At 43.1% G+C, this 24268-nt stretch overlaps 1 protein-coding gene across 1 annotated transcript in view; it reads left to right on the forward strand.

The window, feature by feature from the left end:
- The window catches only part of TMPRSS15 (transmembrane serine protease 15), a 1663368-nt gene that overhangs the window by 430363 nt on the left and 1208737 nt on the right, over window positions 1-24268 (forward strand). The window contains 1 exon segment of the mRNA XM_069636234.1: window positions 17816-17918. Within this exon segment, the coding sequence (XP_069492335.1) occupies window positions 17816-17918 (103 nt within the window).

Consider the following 24268-nt stretch of genomic DNA (forward strand, 5'->3'; position numbering starts at 1 on the left):
TTGTTCTACAAACGTACTATCGGTCATTTTCTTTGATCCAATTGATACAGTTGGATCTGAAGAGAGCGTAGGATTGGGGGGATCTCAGGCCGGGTGGGAGGGAGTTCCAAAGCTGGGCAGCTTTGACCGGGAAGCTGTTTCCTCCGGCCGTACTTAGTTTGAATGGGGGTATCATTAACTGGTTAGAGTATGCTTCTCTGGTGGGTCTAGTGGAGATTTTTCTGTTGAATCTAGCGGCTAGGTATTTAGGTGCTAGATGGTTGATGCTTTTGAAGGTTAGAGAAGCTGTCTTAAGTTTGATTTTGTCCGCTGTGGAGAGCCAGTTAGATTGTCTTCTAGCTTCTGAGATATGCTCCCTTTTTGGAATTCCTAAGGCAGCCCTAAGGGCATTGTTTTGTAGTGTTTGAATCTTTTGCACCGTGTGTTTGTTGGCTCCTATATATAGAGCGTTACAATAGTCCAATTTCGACAGCACTAATGCTCGGGCAAGGGTTAGGCAGTTGGCAGTGGATAGGTATGGTTTTGCGGCTCTGATCAGCTTGCAGGTATATGCGGTGCTGGATGCCATTGCGCTCACCTGTTTGGTTAGGGAGAGGTGGGAATCAAGGTAGAACCCTAGTGTTTTTACCACTTTTGCCACCTTGATAGTGTTGCCGTCTATGACGAAGGATGAGTATTCTTCTTTTAGTCTTTTGATGTTTTGTGTGTTCCCCAGTATGATGAGTTCAGTTTTGTCATCATTCAGGCATAGCCCGTGGGTGGCCATCCATGCCTGAATGATGAGATAGATCTTGTTCACCAAGGCCAAATCTTGTTCATAATCCCCTGAGAGTGGTATGAGAATCTGAGTGTCATCCGCATAGTTAGTGTAGGTGACACCCAGATTATCTAGATCATCGAACAAGGGCTTCGTGAAGATATTGTACATAGTGGGGGAGACACAAGAACCTTGTGGGACTCCACATGTGATGGATAATGGGTCTGCAGCAGCAGAAGTAGAGAAGACTCTCATAGTTCTACCGGATAGGAAAGATTTGATCCATGCGATGGCATGCGTGGAGAAGTGGGCAGCTGTTTCTAGGTGGGTGCATAGCACATCATGATCCACTAGGTCGAAGGCTGCGGAGAGGTCCAGCAAGAGGAGTAAGGCCATCTTTCCGGAGTCTCTCAGCTCATCGACCTGAGTTTTAAGATCGATAAGTGCGGTTTCAGTTCCATGCTGAGGTCTAAAACCTGATTGTCTTGTGCCTAGAAGGTGGTGCAGCTCCAGGTGTTTTTGGATCTGCAGGTAGGCTACCCTGTCTAGGATTTTTAACAGGAACGGTACCGTTGTGATAGGCCTGTAGTTAGTCGGGATGGATGGGTCCAATGTTTGTTTTTTTAGAAGGGGGAGGACCCAAGATTGCTTGAGGTTATCTGGAATAGTGCCTGAAGTAAAGGAGGCATTAATAAGCTTAGAAATGAATGGTGAGAGGTCTCTGGCCATGTCTTTTATTAGTTGGGCTGGGCATAGGTCACCTCGGCAATTGGATGGCTTGAGTGAAAGTATTATCTTTTCGGTTTCAAGTATGGTTACTTTCGAGAAGTTAAATATATGGTTTAGTTTAGTGCTAGTTGGTGGTTTGCCTCTTAAGTTAGTTGAGGGTGGAATATTCTGTTTCTTTATCTCAATTTTTGTTTGGAGTGTGGCAATTTTGTCAGTTAGTGCTTTTTGGATGTTCGAGCACCATATTTTATTTTTATCACAGTTATCCTGGACAGGAATAGGGTTTTCTAGTTCCTTTAGTATAAGGAATAGTTCCTTCGTACCAGATTTGGCCTGCAGTATTCTGTTGTTGAAGTTCTCTCTTTTTGCTTTCTTTATTTCATTTTTATAAATCTTGGAGGCATTGATGAGTGTAATTTTATTTGTCTCTGTTGGGACTAGTCGCCAAGCAGATTCACATTTACGTTTTTCAAGTCTTAGAGATTTGAGGTGAGGAGTAAACCAGGTGTTTAGGTGGGCTTTGGGCTTACTCTTTCTGAGTTTCAGTGGGGCAATAGTATCTAGAGCTGTAGCCATAGAAGAGTTGAATTCATTTACTAGTGATGAGGTGTCCGATGAGTCAGGTAGAGAGTTTAGCCTAGGGAGGATGAGTGGTAGCAGTTTTTCTGTAGTTATAAGTTTTTTGTTTCTGGTTGGCAGGGGGGGAGCCAGAACAATTTCAGTAGGTATGGTCAAGTTAACATTTAGGAGGAAGGTTATCAGTGCATGATCTGTCCAAATTTGTGGTTTGATGTCGACAATCGTAGTATTGCAGTTATAGTCAGCAACCCAGTCAAGTATACGGCCTTTTTCATGTGTGGGTTGTAGGATTTTTTGGGAGAAGCCTAGTTCTGAGATGATATTAGTGACATTAGTTGCTTGCAGGTCTTTAGGGTCGTTGTAGCCTAGGTTTAGGTCTCCCAGAAGGATAACTTGGGATGAAGTTTTTAGGTTGTTTGAGAGGATCGTGGAGATGTCCTCCTCGAACGTGCCAATAGGGCCAGGTGGTCTGTAGATAAGGTGGATATTAATAGAATGAGAGGGAGATGCGAGGAGTTTAGCAGTTAATGATTCGCAGGAGTTAGTCGTTGAACTTGATTCAATTTTTAGGGTGAGATTATTTTTAGCAATAATGGCTAGGCCACCTCCTCGAGAGTTGACTCTATCTTCTCTAAGTATGGTGTAATTATGTGGTAGGGCAAGCATTATGGCAGGTCCTGCAGCTTGGTGCAGCCAAGTTTCTGTTATGGCGAGGATGTCATAGTCTCCTATTTGAATGAGATCAGCAATTTCGGTCGCGTGTGCTATTAGTGACCTGGCATTAATAAGGGCGCACTTCAGTTGGAGGTTCGACTTTGCTATGGCCTGGGTGGCATTGCTTTTCTTTTTAGGTAGGCTATTGTTAGCATTGGTCTGCTTATTTGGGCGGTTATTGCGATGGGGGTCAGTTTTTATAGGAGGAGTGTTTCGGAAGTTGGTGTTACTTCTGTTGCAAGAGGTGTTGAGTCTAGCTAGTGGTTCGTAAATTTTAGGTAATCTAGAGCGTAGTTTTGCGTTTCTACTTGCAGTGTCACAGGGGAGGTATGTTAGCAGTTGGTGGGTAATAAGTGAATGTGAAGGTTGATGGCTGGGCTCTAGTGGGGGAGTTAAGAGTCCTTCGTCCACGGGCGGTATGCCCTGTGGTGTAGGCCTCGGTTGCTGGTTTATTTTTGGCATTGTGGTCCAAAAGGCTGACAGGTAAATAAGAGTTAGTATCATTCTAACTTAGTTTTAGGCACGAACAGTTGGTTTGCGGGAGTCAGGTACCTCTAGGTTGGACAGCGCAATCCTATGTAGGCTAAGTGCAATCGGGGACAGGCTAAATGCAGTTATAGGCAAGCTAAATGCAATCAGGGACAGGCTAAATGCGATTATAGGCAGGCTAAATGCAGTTATAGGCAAGCTAAATGCAATCAGGGACAGGCTAAATGCAATCAGGGACAGGCTAAATGCGATTATAGGCAGGCTAAATGCGATTATAGGCAAGCTAAATGCAATCAGGGACAGGCTAAATGCAATCAGGGACAGGCTAAATGCAATCAGGGACAGGCTAAATGCAATCAGGGACAGGCTAAATGCAATCAGGGACAGGCTAAATGCAGTTATAGGCAAGCTAAATGCAATCAGGGACAGGCTAAATGCAGTTATAGGCAAGCTAAATGCAATCAGGGACAGGCTAAATGCAGTTATAGGCAGGCTAAATGCAATCAGGGACAGGCTAAATGCAGTTATAGGCAGGCTAAATGCAATCAGGGACAGGCTAAATGCAATCAGGGACAGGCTAAATGCAGTTATAGGCAGGCTAAATGCAATCAGGGACAGGCTAAATGCAATCAGGGACAGGCTAAATGCAGTTATAGGCAGGCTAAATGCAATCAGGGACAGGCTAAATGCAGTTATAGGCAGGCTAAATGCAAGTCTGGGTGCAGGGTGGCTCTGGGCTAGTCAGGGCAATCATATGTAGGCCAAATACGATTATAGATCGGCAAGAGCAGTCAAAGGATAGGCTGTCAATAGGAGTAAATGTACCTTTGTGGAGAGAGCCATGGGGTCTGGCAGACGGCAGCCACGGCACCGAACAGGCACAAAACAGGTGCTGGCCTTGCCTCTCATGGGCCTTGGAATGAGGGGGCCGGCTTCGCCTTCCGGCGGCCAATGGGCCAAGAGGTAGGCCCGGCAGCCAATCAGCTGGCTGCTGGAGGCCTGGATTAGTCGGCTGTGGATGCTGCTTTTAGGGGGCGGCCATCTTGGAGTGGGGGAGAGCCTCGTGGGCTGCAATGTCGGCAATTGGGTTAATAGTACCCTTCTGGTGTGGGGCAGTGTGGGCAAAGCCTCCACGATCGAGGTTGTCATTAATATAAATTAATGCTGGAGCGCGGGCGAAATGCGCATTTTGCAGGCGATTTTCGGCGTCGATCGAGCGCTTACCAGAAATGCTGCGCTTGGGCTTGGGGACAGCTGATGCCCTCGTTGGTCCTCTGCTCCTGCAGGGACATGGTCCGGAGCTCCTGCTCCTCTGGTGGGTGGTGCCTATGGTCGACAAAATCACATACTGTGAATCACTTGGCCTTATCTACTCAATCTCAAAGACCACATCACTAAGCTTCCTTTTTACTTAAAGACGACTGACCTACAGCCCAACCTTCACCAACAAACGTGGAGAAGCCTTTGCATACCTATTCATGGATCAACTATACCTCACATTGATCTGAGATTTCAACATCTGGCACGAACAAGATGACAATTCTTCCACAAAGTCACTCACAGAAAACGTTGCAGCTTTACATCTCATAAAAATGGTTACGGGTGCCACCCAAATAGCTGGTCACACATTGGATGGCCTTTTTCTTTAAACATGACATAATTACTCTCTTCTCCCCATTACACATTCCCTGAACAGATTACCTATCCATCCTGTTTACAAATCTCACAAAGGCCCCCACTCGTAGGACCATCCCAAATACACATCCCCCAAATTAGACCCTGAAAAGACATAACGACCAGTCAGTCAAATGGAGAGACACGAAGCAAACAGGCACAACTTTACAAGGTTCTCCTAAACTTGAGGAGAACCATCTTCGGGTTCAGGGTTCTCTTCCTCTCCCCTGCTGATCTCTGTCTGTCACTGCACTTGGCACCTGGCTAACCTCTGAATTTGGGCACAGGTCACTGCCCACTGTACTGCATACCTGCACTGCTTCCTGGCAACCCTTGCACTTGGGTCTGTATCTGCAACCCTGCAGTGCCCTTAACTGCACTTATTAGACACCCGTTGTCAGTGCTTAACTCGTGCACTTGCCACTTGCCGGCTGCACTACTGTTGTTGTTTTGATCCCATGTTCAGCACTTTCCACTCCTCCCCTCCCCCTGCACGTTCTCCCTTCCCTCTCCCCTGCACTTACACAATCTCAATGTCACTGGGCCTAGTAAGATTGCTGTTTTGTCCTCCCTTGTTCACCTCCTTTGCCTCTTAGCGCATTGAAACACTAGTGTATGGGCGCGCTATAGATAAAATATCATATAATATCATATCATATCAAAGAAGCCAATTAAAAGCTCACTTAAGAATAAGCTTATGAATTGGTTGACTCCAAGATTAAACAGCATGAAACAGATGAAACATTAAAATGGAGAGACCTGAAGTACACAAACCCACCATTAAACTGGTTCCACAAATTACAATACCAGAAGAGCAGCTGCCCAACCTTCACAACCCAATTAACTTCTCCTGGAATTTCATATACCATAGTAATCATTTAAAAGCTCACAGAAGAAGAACAGCATTTGTTAAATTGTTCTCTCTGAAATTAAAGAAGAAACAGAACTTTGAACATTGGAAAATATCTGAAAGTTAACCAAACTACAGGCGTGTCTACTACTAGAGATTATTTTTCTACAGGGTCAAACGTTTCAAAGCCAAGAAAGAATATTGCTCTGTACATGATGAAGTGGCACACACAGACAAAAGGAAATGTCTAAGATCATCCAAGAATTCTAAGACCTAGCATACTGCAACAACCCCAACATTGACTCAATCGATCTGTGATCAAATGACTGCACATTTCGGAATAAAGGTAATTCAAATCCAAGAACACTTCAAGCACCATCACTCCACCTCACCAAAGAACCAAAATCCACTGCACTAAGAGCCTATTCTCTTACAATCTTCGACCTCTTCTCCAAATGAGAGGTATTTTCTACTGTCATTTTATGCAACCCACTCGGATCCCCAGAAGACACATGCCTATGAACGCATACACAACTATCATGAAAGACCAATTGGTGCCACCTGTTGTATCCTTCCTCAATGCCAGGATCACTACTGTGTGCATCCCATTAGCTTTGAAGTCAGTTTTTGTGAAGTAACTGCTCAAAAATCCCACAGCTGAACCCAACAATTTGTTAAGCTACAGCCCCACTTCAAACATTCCTTGGAAAAGGTCAGAATACATGTATGAATAATCAGCTCCTAGATTATGAAAAAATAAACAACCTACTTCTTGATGCACAACATCATTCTTGGCTGATGAGGGCTACAGAATGATTCCCCAGCCCAATATGGGAATTGCTGGAGAACAATACAGATCTCAACTCTGAGAGCTCTCCCATCCTACTGACCCCTTGGCAGAGTTTGAGATAATCAGTCTCCCATTTCTTCTAAGAACATTTGAAGGCATTGGAATAAAAGGAGCTGTGCTTTGCTAAATAACCTCCGTTCTCACAGGGAGAAACAAAATCATCATCATGGCACCCTACAGATCTCAGTCACACCTGCTAAAGAGTGGACTACCCCAAGGATTCACTATTTCGTCTTTCCAGTTCAACATTTTTATAATGCTCCTACTGGACCTCATGATGTCTCATCTTTGAGAATTAGGAAGATAGCAAACAGATAATCTACAAACTCAATACAACCTCTCACCAGAGCCACCGGACCTAAAAATGTGCAACAAACAGTTGGACTCTTGGATGACAATAAACATGCTGAAGCATAACTCCACCAAAACAGAACTTATGATTTGCAGTGCAGCTACATCAAACACAACCTCAATCCCTTGGTGCAATGAGACAGGCTAATTACTTTTTTCAATTTCAGTCTCAAAGGATTCTGGTTATTGTAGTGATGGCACAAGTGTTTCATTCAGGAGACCAGGAACCAACTCCCCTCCAAACACAAATCTTACCCACAATTGGGGGAGGGGGGAAAACCATGAATATGGCTCTCCAAAGTGGGGGCATAATAGCCCCGGTGTTGCTGCCTCTGGAGCCCGGGTCTCCTGTAACATTAAGTAGAAAAAGAAGGTCAGGCGCGCACTCTGGTTCCAAGTACTTTCAAGACTCAAACTCTCATCAGGGAGGCTGTGTTTTCCCCCCTCCCCCAATTGTGGGTAAGATTTGTGTTTGGAGGGGAGTTGGTTCCTGGTCTCCTGAATGAAACACTACAATAACCAGAATCCTTTGAGACTGAAATTGAAAAAAGTAATTAGCAACACATGAAAAGGAACACAGCTAACACAGCCTCCCTGATGAGAGTTTGAGACTTGAAAGTACTTGGAGGAGTAGAACTAACTATTGTGCTTTGGAACTGTAGCAGTTGGGATTTAACCCTGGTAATTTTTGAACATTGTTGGGACTATTTGCATCTGGGATTCAGCCTTGTTATTATTTTTTGAACTGTGTTGGGATTCAACCCTCTTATTACTTACATCAGGATTAAATGACTTGGAACCAGAGTGTGCGCCTGACCTTCTTTTTCCACCTCTAGGGAGACTTGAGGTTGCTGTGAGAAGGGGGAAATGAAATATGATTGCTCTTAATGTGGTATGCCTCATCTCTCATGTATTTTGACAATTTTTGTGAAGGGGTTTGGCTGTCCACTGTGCTTGGGTTGCAACAAGCAAGTCCTCTTGGATGTTCTTATGGTCTTCCCAGTATCTTGGTGTATGTACATGTCTGGGTGCTGCTCCTGTGTTTCTGCAGTGGCAGCTTGAATACAGATTAAAGGTGTAAGGGCTGAGCGGCACATTGCCAGTAAATCCTCCCATAGAACAATAGAGATGCTACCCAGGTGCATTACCCGGATGTTATCCAAGTCCTGGTGCAGCATGGGGCTTCACCTGTAGTTGCTGGGGAACCAGGATTTCGTCCCTGCCTGTCACGCAAGGAATGAAGGGAAAATACCACTAAAAGCTCTCTTGTGGTAGGAAGGGACTTAGTGGCTTCCACTAAGAGGTGGTGGTATCTCTTTGGGACCAATTGACTTGTGAAACAGCACCAGTAATGTTTGGTGGAAAAATTGCCTCTTATTTGCTACTAGCAAAGCGTACCCATTCTCCAAATTGTCTTTTTGGATAGACGTGACACTACTCTCATCAATTATTGGCAATAAATGTTCCTGTAGGTTGCTGTTCCGATTCGTGCACAGAAAATATTTCATATCCCCAGCTCATGATATGAAGAAACATTACACACTGAAGGACAATTATGTGCACAAACACGCAGTCAAACTGAAGCAAATCCCTCTTTATGGCCTTGTATTTAAAGAAAAACCATACAAGAATCAACATAATAAATGAATGAATGATTACTACACAAAGAAAGAATGTAAAACGTCTAAACATACTTCACCTTTGTCGCAACTGCAAAACAAATCCTCATCTCACCAGGCTTGCACTGAAAAGCTCTGAAAACATGTAGGCAGAGATTTTAGCATCAACAGGCATGGAAGTATGTCCACTCTTCCCAGAAGACTTCTGCCTAACCTTACTCCTCATTTTAAGCCTCCATGCTTCACCTTGCCTGTGTCTATACCCACCTCGCCATAATCCTGCCACAAATAAGCCGCCATAGGCACAGCCGCTATAATGTATAGCATTGCGGACAGTGGGCATCCCTGCCTTGTGCCTCTTTACAGTTGCCATGCATCTGAGTACATGCTCCCCATCTGGACTCTGGCCATTGTCTTGGTATATATCATCCAAAGCCATGTCATGTATTGTGGACCTATCCCCATCTTTATCATTGTGACGTATAGCCAATCCCAGCATACTGAGTCAAATGCCTTAGTCGCATCTCAGGAGGCCACTGCACATTGTGCTATAGATCATTTGGTGCAGTATCCTGAGGTTCTCCGAGATATTCCTCCCTGGTACATACCCAGTCTTATCTGGGTGGATCAGCACATGTATTAACTTGCAAAGTCCATTTGTTAAGATAGCTGTAAGGATCTTGCTGTCTTGATTTAGCAGTGACTTTGGTCTATAGGATCCACAATCTGTGCTTATTTTATCTAGATTGAGAAGCAGAACTATCAGGGCTTCCCTCATGCTTCCTGGTAGTATATTTTCCATATATGCTTCGTTGTACACCTTGGCTATCAACGGCACCAGTGTTGCAACACAGGTTCTGTAGAATTCGCTAAGGATCCCATCCGTTCCTGCTGCTTTCCCCGTTGGCAGTGTCTTAATGGTGGCCATCACCGCCTCTGGAGTTATGGGTGCTGTTAGGCAGATTCATATGCAGTACCCTTTGGGACCACTACATACAATTAAGACAAGTGTAAGTACAATTTCACCTTTGGTGCAAGCCTGTACTACACAGTAAAGTGGTAGCGATGGCTGAGCAGCCAGACTTATCTCAAGAGTAAAGTGAGCAGTACAAGATTTTACACAAAGGACAACAATTATTATCATTCAAATAAACACTGAATCAAGGTTTCTGAGTAAAAGAATATACATTTATTTCCACCATCAGTTATAAAACTGTTCACTATCATAAAGCAGCAGAAAACACAGTCTTAATATACTAAACAAAACCCAGTCAATTCTGCACAAGTTAAGCTCAAAATGAAGTTTGAGCAAAATGGTACTCCAGCAATTTAAAATGGAGAAAAGACAAGTTATAGGCAGGGATATCTAGAAAAGTGTACTACAACTAGGATTTGAGTCAATAGGTCTGGGCCAATGTTAATGGCTCAGAGTCTTTGCAGAGGATCACACAGTTCAAAGTAGTTTGCGGTTAAGTCTTTGCCAAGAGTTCAAAAAGAAGTTAGTCAGAGGAAAAGTTATTTAAAGGAGAAGAGAAGGACAAGACTTCGGAGAGGCGAAAGGTTTCCTGCACTTTCACTATGATTCAAATAAACACTGATTCAAGGTTTCTGAGTAAAAGAATATACATTTATTTCCACCATCAGTTATAAAACTGTTCACTATCATAAAGCAGCAGAAATCACAGTCTTAATATACTTCAACAAAACCCAGTCAATTCTGCACAAGTTAAGCTCAAAATGAAGTTTGAGCAAAATGGCACTTCAGCAATTTAAAATGGAGAAAAGACAAGTTATAGGCAGGGATATCTAGAAAAGTCTACTACAACTAGGATTTGAGTCAATAGGTCGGAGCCAATGTCAATGGCTCAGAGTCTTTGCAGAGGATCACACAGTTCAAAGTAGTTTGCGGTTGAGTCTTTGCCAAGAGTTCAAAACGAAGTTGGTCAGAGGAAAAGTTATTTAAAGGAGAAGAGAAGGACAAGACTTCGGAGAGGCGAAAGGTTTCCTGCCCTTTCACTACGGTCGGACGGAAAGAACACATGAATTTGCACAGTACCTTAAAAGAAGAAGAATTCTGTAGCTTAGGCAGTTGTTCCTGGCAGTTCCTGCAGTCTCACGGTTCCTGAAGCTTCAGTCGTGGTGACAAGAAGGAGGACGGCTGGAGGGTCCTGCACTGCCCGGGGATGAAGCCAGCAGCCGAGCAAAACAACAAATAAAAGGTGTGCTCCTTAAAACCCAAACTGGTTCTCTTCCCACTGGCTATCCGATCTACTCCAGCGATGCACAGCAAATTCGACCAGTGTCTGGTGCTTGGCGAGCTGGTTGTTCCCACCAAGCTCAAGGGGAGAAGATTCCTTGCATATCTCCTCTGTCATCAAAGTTTCAGGCGATTCGGACCTGAAGCAGGGCTTCACCGGGTGTCCAGTAGTTGTAGCAGTCGTCTTCCTTCAGCTTCTAATTGGTTCTCTCGTTCCAGTGGCGACTTTGCCTTCCAGTCCCAGAGACTGACTTTGTATGCACCAAATCCCTGATTCACACAGCCTGGCTGTCAATCACACAGCAGGGTGGCTGTCCTGGCAGGGCAGCCACCTAGCCAATCAAACAAGAGTGCGACTTGGGTCTCCAAGGAGACCCTGTGCAGGGGCCTCAAACCCCTTCCTCACATCCTGCCCACCCAGACACTCAGGTGCCTAAGGCAGGCTTCTGTGCAGAAGGCTGCCAAAGGACGGCGAACAAAGGAACCAAACCTCGTAAAACACTAGAAAGACCTTTACAAAATAATATGGTGAAACAATTCGACCGGAAACAAGTTAAAATAAAAGTGGATTACCAGGTTTGAGTTTGAGGCTACTACCATAGCCCATAACGGTACCGAAGGCTATTTTAATAGTCTGTGGTAGAATAAAAATGGTAGATACCACTGCCACCCGCCAAATCTTAGAGAAAGGGGAATATACTAATGTTGCATGAGAATCAGACAAAAATGGGATAACTATTAACCCCTCCAATACTCTATTGGAAGATAGGTTGTACTGGGTCTGTAAATTTAAAAAGACTAGTAAAGTCAATGGCAACTTTACATGTTCTGGGAGACAGTAGTTAGTCCCAGAAAATGGAGTTTAAAGTGGAAAGTCTGAAAAGACAAACCTGTGTCACTGCCCTGAAGGAGCTGTGTGACACACAGGAAAAAGATGATGCCTATGGGGTGGGAGAGACTCCATAGTCCATGAGCATAAAAGTAAAACACATTGAAAATGAAAAGTTCAAACCCCAAAAATATAGCAAAAGAGCTGGAGGGCTCTCAGGTAGAGGGAATGTAGCACTTGTGTGCAAAATCTCCCTAAGAGGTGCCTCCAGTGACTCTGTCTGGAGTGCATCTAACCGGGACAGGAACATGAGTTCCAGGACATCTTGTATGCCTTCCAAATCCTAACTTTCTAGCCAGTCCGCATAGTGTGGTTTGTAATATTCTTAGAACACCTTGTTTATGCCTATTTGTGTGTTCACCTCCTCTAGGTCTCTGTTCAGAATGGAGCATATGGGGATATAGTGTTGTTCCATTTGTACAGCCAGGCTAACACTGTACCAGGCTTATCTCCTTGCGCATGGCTCCTTTCCAGATATTTTGTATCATTAAACTTCCCATTGTGTTAGACATGCCTGTTTCAGTTCAATTACTTCATCTATGTGTTCTTTGTTTACTTTAGCCAACCTTTCCAACACCCTCAACTTCCCTTCTATTTTCTCGAGGTCTTTGACAATGGCTTTCTGTACACCTCCCGATTCCGCTATCATCACTCCTCTGATAACCACTTTGTATGCCTCCGGAACTGTGCACACCTTCTGCACACTCCCCTCATTTACTGCAATATTTTTTACTGTGCTTTTCCGGATATGCTCTGTGAATGCTTTATCTAACAGTGATTCACTCCTCAACTTCCACGTGGGGATGGGTGGTCTCAGAGCAAACACTCACCACCTCACTATGAGTGGGGAGTAGTCTGACAGGACCCTGGCCAGGTAGTCTAACTATGACAATTCAGTTTCATGTTCCTCACCAGTGAACAAATAATCTATTCTTGTGTATACTTTATGTGGGCTGAATGATGAGAGTATTTCCTTTCTTACCTGTTTTTTACCCTCCATAGATCTCATAGTTGCAAGTGCTTGAAAAGTGAGTTTAACACTTTGGCCGGGGGAGATGGCCGCTTGTATTTCGCATCCGATCTGTCCACGGTTGGGTCTAGTGTACAATCGAAAACCCCCAGATCAATGTTCCATCCCTGTAGAATCCCAAACTTGCATACAATGATTTGAAAAACACTGTTGCATCATGGTTTGGGGTATAGGTATTCACAATACAGAGCTCCCGGTTTTCCATTACACTGTAAGATTGTCACCCTACCCTCGTTGTTTATCCCTGCCATCAAAACTTTGAATGGTATAGTGGGGTCCACCCAAATGAGGACCCCTTTTGCATACGTTGAGTATGTGGAGCCCACCATCACTCCTCCCCATGCACCTGTCAGGTTCTTCTGTTTTTGTGTATCTAAGTGTGTTTCCTGTAACAGTGCTAGCCGTACTTTATTCTGTTTGATATACATGCTCACTCTTCTCTGTTTCACATAATGATTAAGCCCTCTGACATTCCATGTCATGATTCTAACAGTACCGGCCATTATCGTGCCTTGTCTAGGGTATCAGCGAGGCCACCAGCCTGTCGCCAGCCTCAATAATAGTTTGATGCAGCATGTGATCATTCATGCTAGGCTCTTCTCTGCCATCCCTTGCCCCTGCCCCGCCGCCAAACCAAACAAACTGCAATCCTAACTAGTCCATCTATGCTAGGTATGCCAGGACTTTCCAGTTTCTGCTCCATTTGACCTGGTCACTAGACAAGTCTCCTGGTGCCCTAGGGGTGGGCCTTGTACAGTAGCCCTTAAACTACTTCCCGGGTGGTAGTGGGTCTGGTCTCAGTGTTTCCTCTACCAGGTTTCACAACTCTCCATTTTGTTCCTGCAACTTAGCAACAAATCCTATCGCTTCTGTTTTGCTTGCAACTCCTATTACTGTATAGACTGAGTCTGGCTTCGCCCAGTTATATACATTTGTTCATTGACTGTACTGCTGTAGCAGTCCACTCCAGGACCTCTCCTTCTTGCCTATGTATGTTGGCTCTGTTCTGCAGCTTCTGGTATTTGAGCACTGTTCATCCACTCCTGCGCTTCTGTTGTAGTCTCAAAGAAGAGGAGTTTGCGAGTATATATCACCTTTAGTTTCACTGGATGCAGTAGAATGTATTTTAGGCCAGCCTTCTTGAGCCTGGCCTTCATCGCGATGTATTGGGCTCTCCTCCTCTGAACTTTAAAGGTGTAATCAAGGTATATTGGGATCTTTGCTGATGCCCTTTGTATAGTCCCTCCAAACATGGAGAAGGCCAAGATCTTCTCTTGGTCCCTGTAGTTTAGTACCTTAGCTATCACAGGTCTTCGCAGAGCACCTGGCGGTGGTCGTCTAATAAAGGAACAATGTGCTCTTTCAATCGTAAACCCTTGCGTAAGTTCTCCCACCCCTATTTCTTGAAGCAACATGTTTTCAATATAAGTTGTAGGGTCCGACCCTTCCACTCCTTCCGGCAGCCGCACGATTCTAATGTTATTTATGGGCGCCCAACCTTACATCTCCTCTGCTCTGTCTTCTACTAGCTTGACTTTCTGTAGGAGGATGTCAATATCCTTGGTCGTTCTCTTCCAGCTTCCCGGTATGCTCTGCTATGGCACGGACATCTTGTCATAGCAGTCCTACGTCGATACCCACAGCACCTATCTTGCCTTCTAGCATTGCCTGTAGCTCCGCGATGGCCTCAAGGATTTGTTGGTTCCCCACATCTGCCACATCCTAGGGGAATTCCCTGTTCCTTTTCTTTGTTACCACTGCTTCCTTCATGGTGACTGAGTGGGCATTTCTAAAGGTTTCCAATGTGGATTGCTTATGCTTAGTCTTATTACTCTTGGTCGCCATTGTGGTTTGCTTGTCTTGCAGTGCCTCCTGCGCGCTCCTGTTCCTAAGAGGTTGCCTTACTCCTGCAGCTGTCAGCACTCTATTATGGTGACCCAGGATCAGAGTGTTCGCTTGCTGAGTGGCCGCAACCCCTTGCCATCCGCACGTGTGTAGTGTTTTATCAGTTAGTGCCACATCTCTGTAGGGTCCTCCCCAGGCCTCCTCGTGGCATACATTGGTTTTTATATCTTTGAGTTCTGGGACCAAAACTGTTTGTGGTCCCCCTTCCTGTTCTGCAGTTCCTATTGTTGAGAGCTACCAAGTCTCTCAGTTATTTTGTGTGGTCTCACCACTAGCCAGTGATGGCGTTCTCTAGTGTTCCGCCTCTTTGTCTCGTCTTTTTGCTTGAAGGTGTTTTAAGCCAGGATAGGGGGAAGCCCGGGGCCTGTCTGGCATGTTAGTTTGGCCCGTCTGCTTACTCTGTTGCTTTTAATCTTCTCTTTCTGCCGGGCCGTTCATAGGGTTACAGCCCCGCCCCCCTGTGTGGAATCGCAGTGATTGTTGTCCCCTACCCAAGGTCTGCGATTTCAGGTGTAGCCCGCTCCCAGCTTGCACTTTCATGACGGCATCATGTGGGAGTATTTTCTCTGGGATCCTTTTCGTGTGTCTTGCTTCTCCGCTGTTATCGTGGTGGTCTGCCCCCTCTGGTGTCTAAACAAATGACTGCGGGCTTATCTTCCGCTCTCTCAGTCTGAAAGTTCAGTTTGGTGGGGGAGGGTGTTGTCCCTTCTGGAGCTTGTGCCATTGTGTGCACTCCGCTGCGATGCCACGCGCAATTTCCATGCAAAGTGTAATCTTGAGGGGCTCTGAGTGACCTCCTCACTAGGATTCTCTTTGCTCCTAGTTTTTTGTGGCCACCGGTCTGCCCACTATTTTTGTTATATTTTTTGCTCCCTACTCCGAGCCTGCAAACTTGTCTTCCTGTTCCAATGTTTACCAGGGGGGTAGTCTTCCTCTGCCTCCAGGTGGCGTTGTCAGGTTTAGTGATCTGCCTCTGTTTTGGGAGTCATGCCCCGTTGTTGCCCTAAGGATGGGGGGGTGGTCGGTTCCAATAAAGTTGTTTAAGCGACTGATCCGCTGGCTTCCCCCTCCCTCCACTTCTTACCGTTTTCTCCATTATGTCCTGGCCTCCCTTCTGGAATCTGCACAGCCCTCTCTTATTCAGCGGTCACCACAATCACTTCCGGGGTGGAGGGGTCACTTTTTCCCCTCACTCCACATCTTGACTTCATCCACTGGCAGTGGTATACTTATTGTCTATGTCTCACTTGCCAAACCACCCGTTCACGTCTGTCGGGCTGCTTCTGGTGCGCCTCCTTGTCTGTTACCTCTCCTCTCTGTGCACTCTGCGATGTTGCTGCCATGGTCTGGCTACTCTGTATTTCAGCCCGCAGGTTTGTTTGTTCTTATCTCTGTGCTTTGTATTTCCATCCGCCTACTTTTGCACCATAGCCACACACAGAGATCCTATTGTCCGGCAGCCTGCTTCTCGGATCAGTAAGGAGTTCTGGTCAGTCACCGCTCCTCATTAGCTGGTGCCACAGCTCCTCACACCCAGCAGCGGTCTCTGGCCCTTTTCTTTCTCCTCACACCTCAGTCCTCTGCCGCCATCTTCTTTTCTATTTCCTTCACCGCCGCACTTCTGTTGCACGGCAAAGTTCACTTTGGGTGATGTTTCAAAGCTTCTCTCCCGGTCCATAGCTTCACACATGTTTCCTGCCATTGCACACTTATTTTCAGCTGTTTTTGGCTTGTTAGGAATGTTAAACAGAGCTTCTCTTTGTCGGATCAGCAGGTGCTCCAAGTGAGTGTGTCCTCCTGACATGGCTGCTGGCTACGCACCCCAACCTTATGAGTCAGTACTGCAATGAGGAAAAGGACCGTGTAAGTAATGCTCATGTTACTTACGTTAATCTTCTTGACTCCTAGTCCAATTCTTTCTCTTGACAGTCCTGACACATGCTTTTCCTGCCGCGGTGGTATGGTTGTCCCAGTTCCTTTGGTATGGGCAAGAGGCTGGTAAAGGTCAGGTGTTTTTTACCCCATTGTAATGGGAAGGGGCTATAAAGAAAAAGTAGAAAACATTCTAAGGTAAGGGTTCTGTCATCAGGCAGATCACCTTGATTAGTAAATACTGTGAGAAGGGAGAGTGGGGCTGTGATTATGAAGATTACTAAGTAGTTGAAGTAAGTAGTAAGTAAGTAGTCGAAGCAGTAAATGCACGGAAGGTGCACATATCAGACCACATCAGAGGGGCTATTTTTTGTTGATGCACACAGTCCACGCTCAGTAGCCTAGAATCCAGCAAGTTATCCTTCTGAGGCTGCTGATTGAAAGCCTGGTCTGCTTCCCCCCTAGAATCCGCGTACACGAATTAGTTTTCCCAGAAAGCAAACTCTTCAGTCAGACCTAAAAAGTCCTTAGTTGCTGTTTTCCCGAGTAAAAAACGACGACTGTACGGCATTCAATAATCAAATGCAATACTTAATTATGAGTTACCTACACAGTTTAAATGGCGAGAAAGAGCTGCCAGGAAACTCTTTAATTCTAATAGGAAACACTAAACAGTAAGCTGCACAGGCAATTCTACCAGCAACATGCACGTTGCGTACGTCCACCCCCGTTTCCTGGATACATTGACCTGAGTAATACAGCAAAGACATTTCATAGCAGCCTCATGCGTCTGAAATATGAACAAATAATGGACATGGGAGAATCCTTTACAAGACTCGGGCAGCTCGAGCTCATTTGTAGAATCAGAGAACAGATTTCCATTCCAGCATTGATTACTTTTAGATCGTGTAGCATTCATTTGACACCATCCAATGTTGCATACAATGTGCGAAAATGACACCTTCTGAATCATGCAAAATAATTCCATGCATTTTGAGTAGTTATTAGAGTTTAAATTACCTTGTGATGACTGTGTAAAGATTAGATTTACGTATTTTAAGAATGATTTGTCTCTTCATCTGTGATAACCCATTTAAGTAATGTGTGACAGTCAGATATGTGTCCAGTAAAAGTTATGTCATTGGTTCCAGAAATGCATGTTCATACACAGTATTTCATATGTTTAATGAATCTGTGAACATTTGTCACTGTTTCTAAAATGCATGACTGATTTTTTTTCTTCCAAACAGGACATTATATTGCAACTCCTTTCGGACCTGGAGGCAGACAGAGAGTTCGCCTATTTAGTCTGCCGTTAATACCCACCTTTCAAGGCGCGTGTCTCAGTTTTTGGTATGTTGGATATTGTTAATTAAAGACTGAAATAAACCTAATACAAAGGAATATAGTCTGTGAGTGTATTGGTGGTTGGAATTTCTGTTTGAAAAGTCTACAGTCTCCGATCGTTCCTGTGCTTTTTAATTAATTGTATCAACAGACGCGTAAATGCACATTCAGAGACCAGAGATAACACAATCATAAGCAGCAAAAACTCCTCACTCTTCTCTTCAACTGTGCCCTCACAAGAGTCTCTGGAGCGAACATGGAAATGAAAGTTATTTCAAGCTGAATACTAACTTGTGGCTGAGGTTTCATCAGTTATGGCAAACTGTGCCAACATTACATTCTCTGCAGATCATTATTTATCATATTGGAATTCGTCATGGCATACTGTGCATTCTGTGATTGCTGTGCATACCATTATTCATCATACTTCCAGCAGTTATTCTATACAGTGTCTACTTTTCATTCTCTGCATATCATTAGTCCTCATACTTTCTTCATCAGTTATGGCATACTGTGCACGCTGTACATTCTGTACATTTGATTATTCCTCAGACCTTCAGCAGTTATGGCAGACTGTCTATTCTGTCCATATTACTATAAAACCTACTTTCAGGATTTAGTGCATAGTGTGCATACTGTATATTCTCTGCATATCCCTATTCATGGTCATTTGAGCAGTTATGGCATTCTGTGGATATTATTATTCATCATACTTACATTAGTTAGGGCTTGGATGGATGCAAGCCGGAGTTGCCCTTGCTGAGATTCCATCCTGTAACCTTTAAATCACACAGATCAGAGCAGCCACCGCTCAACCCACTGAGCTACCTTACCGACAATAGTTATGTCATACTGTACATATTTCATATTCTGTGCATATCATTATTCAGCATACTTTCATCAGTAATGGCATATTGTGCTCTCTGTGCATATCTTTCAGCATACTTTCATCAGTTATGTCATATTGTGCTCTCTGTGCATATCTTTCAGCATACTTTCATCAGTTATGGCATATTGTGCTCTCTGTGCATATCTTTCAGCATACTTTCATCAGTTATGGCATATTGTACTCTGTGCATATCTTTCAGCATACTTTCATCAGTTATGGCATATTGTGCTCTCTGTGCATATCTTTCAGCATACTTTCATCAGTTATGGCATATTGTGCTCTCTGTGCATATCTTTCAGCATACTTTCATCAGTTATGGCATATTGTGCTCTCTGTGCATATCTTTCAGCATACTTTCGTCAGTTATGGCATATTGTACTCTCTGTGCATATCTTTCAGCATACTTTCATCAGTTATGGCATATTGTGCTCTCTGTGCATATCTTTCAGCATACTTTCATCAGTTATGGCATATTGTGCTCTGTGTGCATATCTTTCAGCATACTTTCGTCAGTTATGGTATTCTGTTCATACAGTACATTCTCTGCAGATCATTATTCAGCAAGCGCTGTCAGATATCTAGGCAATCCATCCTAGTTTGACTGTTTTAAATACTTGTTCTTGTTAATAAGAGAATTATCATTTTCATTTTCATTAACCTGTTGATCTTTACAATCCTATAAGCTCTTAGCAAGCAATGCATATGGTTTAAAAGCAAAAGCATATTCTACCCGTATACTTCATTGTTTTTTCTCAAACTTGTATTTGTTGGCCTGCACCCCGGCAGTGGTCAGCATATGGTGGGAGAGAGACATACAACATATCCCCTTAACAGTACCATGTACCTGGAGATAATATTGTTTTCCATGCATGAAATTATCGTGAACTATGAACAAGTGTATAATTTCCAAAATAGAAAAGGACATGTACTAAATTTACTTGATATCATTATTTCTCATATCATGCATGCTTAGTTGAATTGTATAAACTGCAAATATGGTGCTTCCTATGACATGTCATTCAGCATATCCCACCCATCTACTGAACACTTCATGTATGCTGTCCGCTAATGTGCAAAGGGACAAATACTTGAATTTACAGAAATTGAAAGGTGTTCTGCTAGAGAGCTATAACATGGTCGTTTTTGTGTGTATTAACTTGCAGAACTCTCAGTGACTAATGTAATCACGTTTTGCCCGTAGCCGTACAACATTTTGAAAGAAAATGGTCGTATGATAGAATTGTTTGCATTTCTGCGGTACTAAAATGATGTACCACCAGACATGTTGAACAATTCTACCATGCATTCCCATTATAGCAAAAAAGGGTAGCAGGGTTGCAGGGGTGCCTCTGCACCTTTGTTCGTGGCGGGATCAGAGGTTGTGGGATGTCCTCCGCTGTCTATAAAATAATGTTATACAAAAAAAATAAGCCTGCAGCACCGGTTCCCATCCACACAAGTGAAGGGAACTGGTGTCTCAGGGAGAAAGGGGAGTTGGCCGCACACAGTGAAGTGTGCTGCCAAAAGGTAAGGGGGAGGCGAGTGGTTAAGGCGATGCAGGTAATACAATGCGCAATTACACTGTGTCCTGCTTGTTGAATTCGAAATTTCCGAATGTGTGATTTCACGCCACAATGTAATCACGCATATCCGTTTTGGTGACTATGGCAAATTTCAAGGGTGCTTCCTATCAAGTGCTTTATTAGATCAGACTTTTTTTGTATTGGGACCAATAATAATTTCTTCTTCAAGGTTATTCTTGGGGCAGGGTGTGATTGCAGCAAATCATCTGGTCTTGCATGCCATTTTTGGGCTGTGCATGTGGTGGGCTTGTGCAGAGTAGAGGGCTTTGTTAGGCAGTATTGGAAGATATATGTTCCTTTAGTATGATCTGGAGATTTTCTTATATCTACATGGACCACAGTCTGGGATATTACTTGTATATGAACTTTACCTAAAACATGATGAATTCTGCCGGCCCAAAACCTCTCAGTATCCACAGTGCACAGTCTGGTGTAATTGTGAATTCCATCATATCACTGCAACTCCAGATAAACAAAATAACACACTTATAACATCTCCAGCTGCTCAAACATGTCAAGTGTCTAACTTACTTCTGAAATGTTGAAGTTGCCATTTGCTGTTAAATCACTCCTTTTTCATTGGTGTGCCCTCATTGATCTGAAAGGGATGACAGCACTTCTCAAGATGGCAAGGCTTTGCCATCAACAGCCAGTAACTTCGCAATCCTATCCCTTTACCATGCAGCAGCAAAACAAGCAAGAAAACTGCCACCTCAGATACTGAAGCTTCTTGAGTCCACTTGGTAGGATGCGTCTGCGGTGGGTACTAGTAGATTTCTGTCCATCCCAGCCTCCAAGCTCATCAAGAGAAGGGCAACTGTATCTAGTAATAGTGTTTTTGCCATGGCAATTACACACAAGATTTGTCTTTCCATTTCTTACTTAAATATTTGGGCATGTTACCCAGGTTGGTTGATCTTTAAACAATCTAACATTTCAGATCGAACTTAATGAGGTGTTTGCCCCATATTTTAGCTATCTCTTCTTCTTGTTCCTGCATTTTTTAGCACCTTCAAAGAAATGTCCCTTCTACTGACAGAGATGCAAAGGAAATCAAATGTACCCCTATAATTTCTCTGCTCAATGTGTAACAACAATCTTTTTTTCATCACATGGCTGTATATTTTGACAGTCACAGTTAAACTAAAATCTTTCTTCCAGAGTGAGTGACAAGAGGGTCCTACAGTTTAGACAATGCAACCCAGAACACCTTGCAGCACTTACTCTAGCTTTCGGTCTGGGGGATAATTCATTTGAAAGCAGGCTGTATGGCTCATTCAGCTTTTACACATAATGCATTGTCATCTTTCCTTCATCCCAAACCTACCCCATATTGGTGTGTTCATGCCTGACACTCCAGGAACATATGTCTCCTCTCTGTTCCCGAAATTTGTAGATTTGAGGTAGTGGGATGTTTCTACACTGTTATGATACCAATCATCTAAAACTTCCACTCGACAACAAATCCACTTTTCCTCTTTTGAGCTTCCAAAGAAATTAAAAATCTATGTTCCTCTTTTGGTTGCAGCTTCCTCATATATTTCTTCTCTTAACATGCAGCATCTTGCAATCGATATAACACCCAGAAACATGCTAGTCAGGCAGTTTGCAAGTAGGTCAACATAAGATAATATACCACCCACAAAGTGAACTTAGTCTTGAGAAGATGGGAAGACATCCATGTCCTAAACCTTGTCTGCAAAGGAACACGTGGCAAATATATCTTTTTCAATTTTTATTTTTGTATTGTGTTTATGATTAATTCAAACCTTATACACAGTGTTATTACATCCAACACATTACGATTAATCCAAACCATTGTTAAAACATCAGTATTACAATTCACAAATTCATCAATTCCTTAATTCATCAATCCATAATCATAAAAACCAGTGTCACATGTGCTTCTAATTCATTAAACAACATATTCATAAAAAAACATATTGAATATAATTCTTTTCCATATAAAATAAGCAGCACCAATATATACTTGCGATAGTGCCGCATAAATAGCTGCCAAAAATGTATCCGAGGCTATCATGTCCAGATTACACAGCAAATCTTTATAGCCCCTATAATAGTAATTGCTCAGTTTGGGGCACATAGTTAGCAAATGTCTTGCTGTTTCAACCACATTTTCGCCGATAACAACATTTCCTACTATCATACGGTATAGATTTCCATTCACCCACTCATTACATGGGAACATCTTAAAACAAAGAAACAATTCAAATCTTTAAAAATCAGGATTCCCATTATTAAAAAAAAAATCACATGGTTTACCTATGTGAAAACTTTGCATAATATAAAATGAATACCTTTTCTTGGTACTTAAATATTCCAGTTAACTAGTCATATCCCATTATGTGGCTTTCTTCTTCAATTGCATATTAAAGCGGGGGTCATTATAACTATATGTTCAGGCATTTAAATTAATATTCAAGAGGAAAGAATTCACAATCAATTGCAATTGGCCCATACGAGTATTATTATGATCTGATTGAGTGGCATTAGCTATAATGCCAGGGAGACTTTCTTGATTAGTTGATCACATTATGTTATCATATACATTGATACATTGTATCTTCCTCAAAGTAATGAGAGAAACAATTCCTTACCCGCAGCTAATGGCTTCTACTGGTGCTGCACTTGGGAGCTTAAGAACAGGTCTCTGCAGCCTCCTTTCAAGTGTATCCTGACACGCAACAGAACTTTCTTCAAGTATCTCTAATGCATGGATAGCACCAGGAATATACTATAGTTGTAGATTTCAAGTATGCCCTCAATAAAATGCTCCCCATTTTCGCCAGATATCTTTTGATTATATTCCATCTGTTTACCATCCTACCAGATAGTATGTTATCATACAATTGTATAGAAGGGTAACTAACTTTGGGCATCCAAAGCTATGGATAGGTATTCACCACCTCCAGAGGTTGGTTGTTAAACCTCCATGAGTATGGTTTTCTTTTTGCCCTTGCTTGTAAACCAATCAGCATTACCTTAGTCTTTTTAATATTGATAACAATGTAATTACTTACGGCATATTCACCCAACGCATCGAACAATATTTGGATGCCAATGGGGGTTTTAATAACCGTGTCATCTGCATACGAGAACCAACTAATTCCCAAATTTTTGGGGAAAACTATTAATGCCCAACAGGCAGGAGTTCATATCAGCCCCATACAAATTGTATAGAACAGGAGCGATCACACAACCTTGCTTTAAACCTTTATTTCTATAAACCAGAGCGGTGAGAGATCTGCGCCTGTCAATACAAAAATAGTAACCCAAGTATCGGAGTACATGGCCTTGACAAAATGAAGGATAAAAGGACAAATGACCCATCCCTGAAATTTAGCCCACAATCTTTCATGATTAACACAGTGAAATGCCCGATGTAGTCAATAAAGCAAAAATATAGACTTTTTTCTGGGCTGCATAAAGTGTCAAATATGACATAATTCAGCATAGATATATTATTCAAGGTGCTATGTCTTTGCCTAAATCCAGTTTTCTGAAAAGGAATGATCTTATTCTCCTTAATCCATGGATTAATAATTTTCAGTAGCAATGAACACTGATACCATTAACTTCATTAGAATTGTCCTCTGTTAAATACTGTCTATAAAGGTGCCAACATGCTTAGTATCATTGCTTTTCAGGACATTAAATATAATTCTCCAATTAGCGTTATTAATGTCACACTTATCAAAATGAAGCCAATTCTTATGTGTGTCCGAAGGGTAGATACCGCTCTCATTTTCTGCAAATCACTCATGAGAGGAGCTTGTTTAATCATTCGAAATTTCTTTCCCAAGATCTTTTTCTTTGCATACATAACACTATCATATTGATTGTCATGCTTTTCCCTCGGAATG

The sequence above is a fragment of the Ambystoma mexicanum genome, chromosome 7p (assembly GCF_040938575.1).
Source record: "Ambystoma mexicanum isolate Mex_15411 chromosome 7p, UKY_AmexF1_1, whole genome shotgun sequence".
NCBI lineage: Eukaryota > Metazoa > Chordata > Amphibia > Caudata > Ambystomatidae > Ambystoma > Ambystoma mexicanum.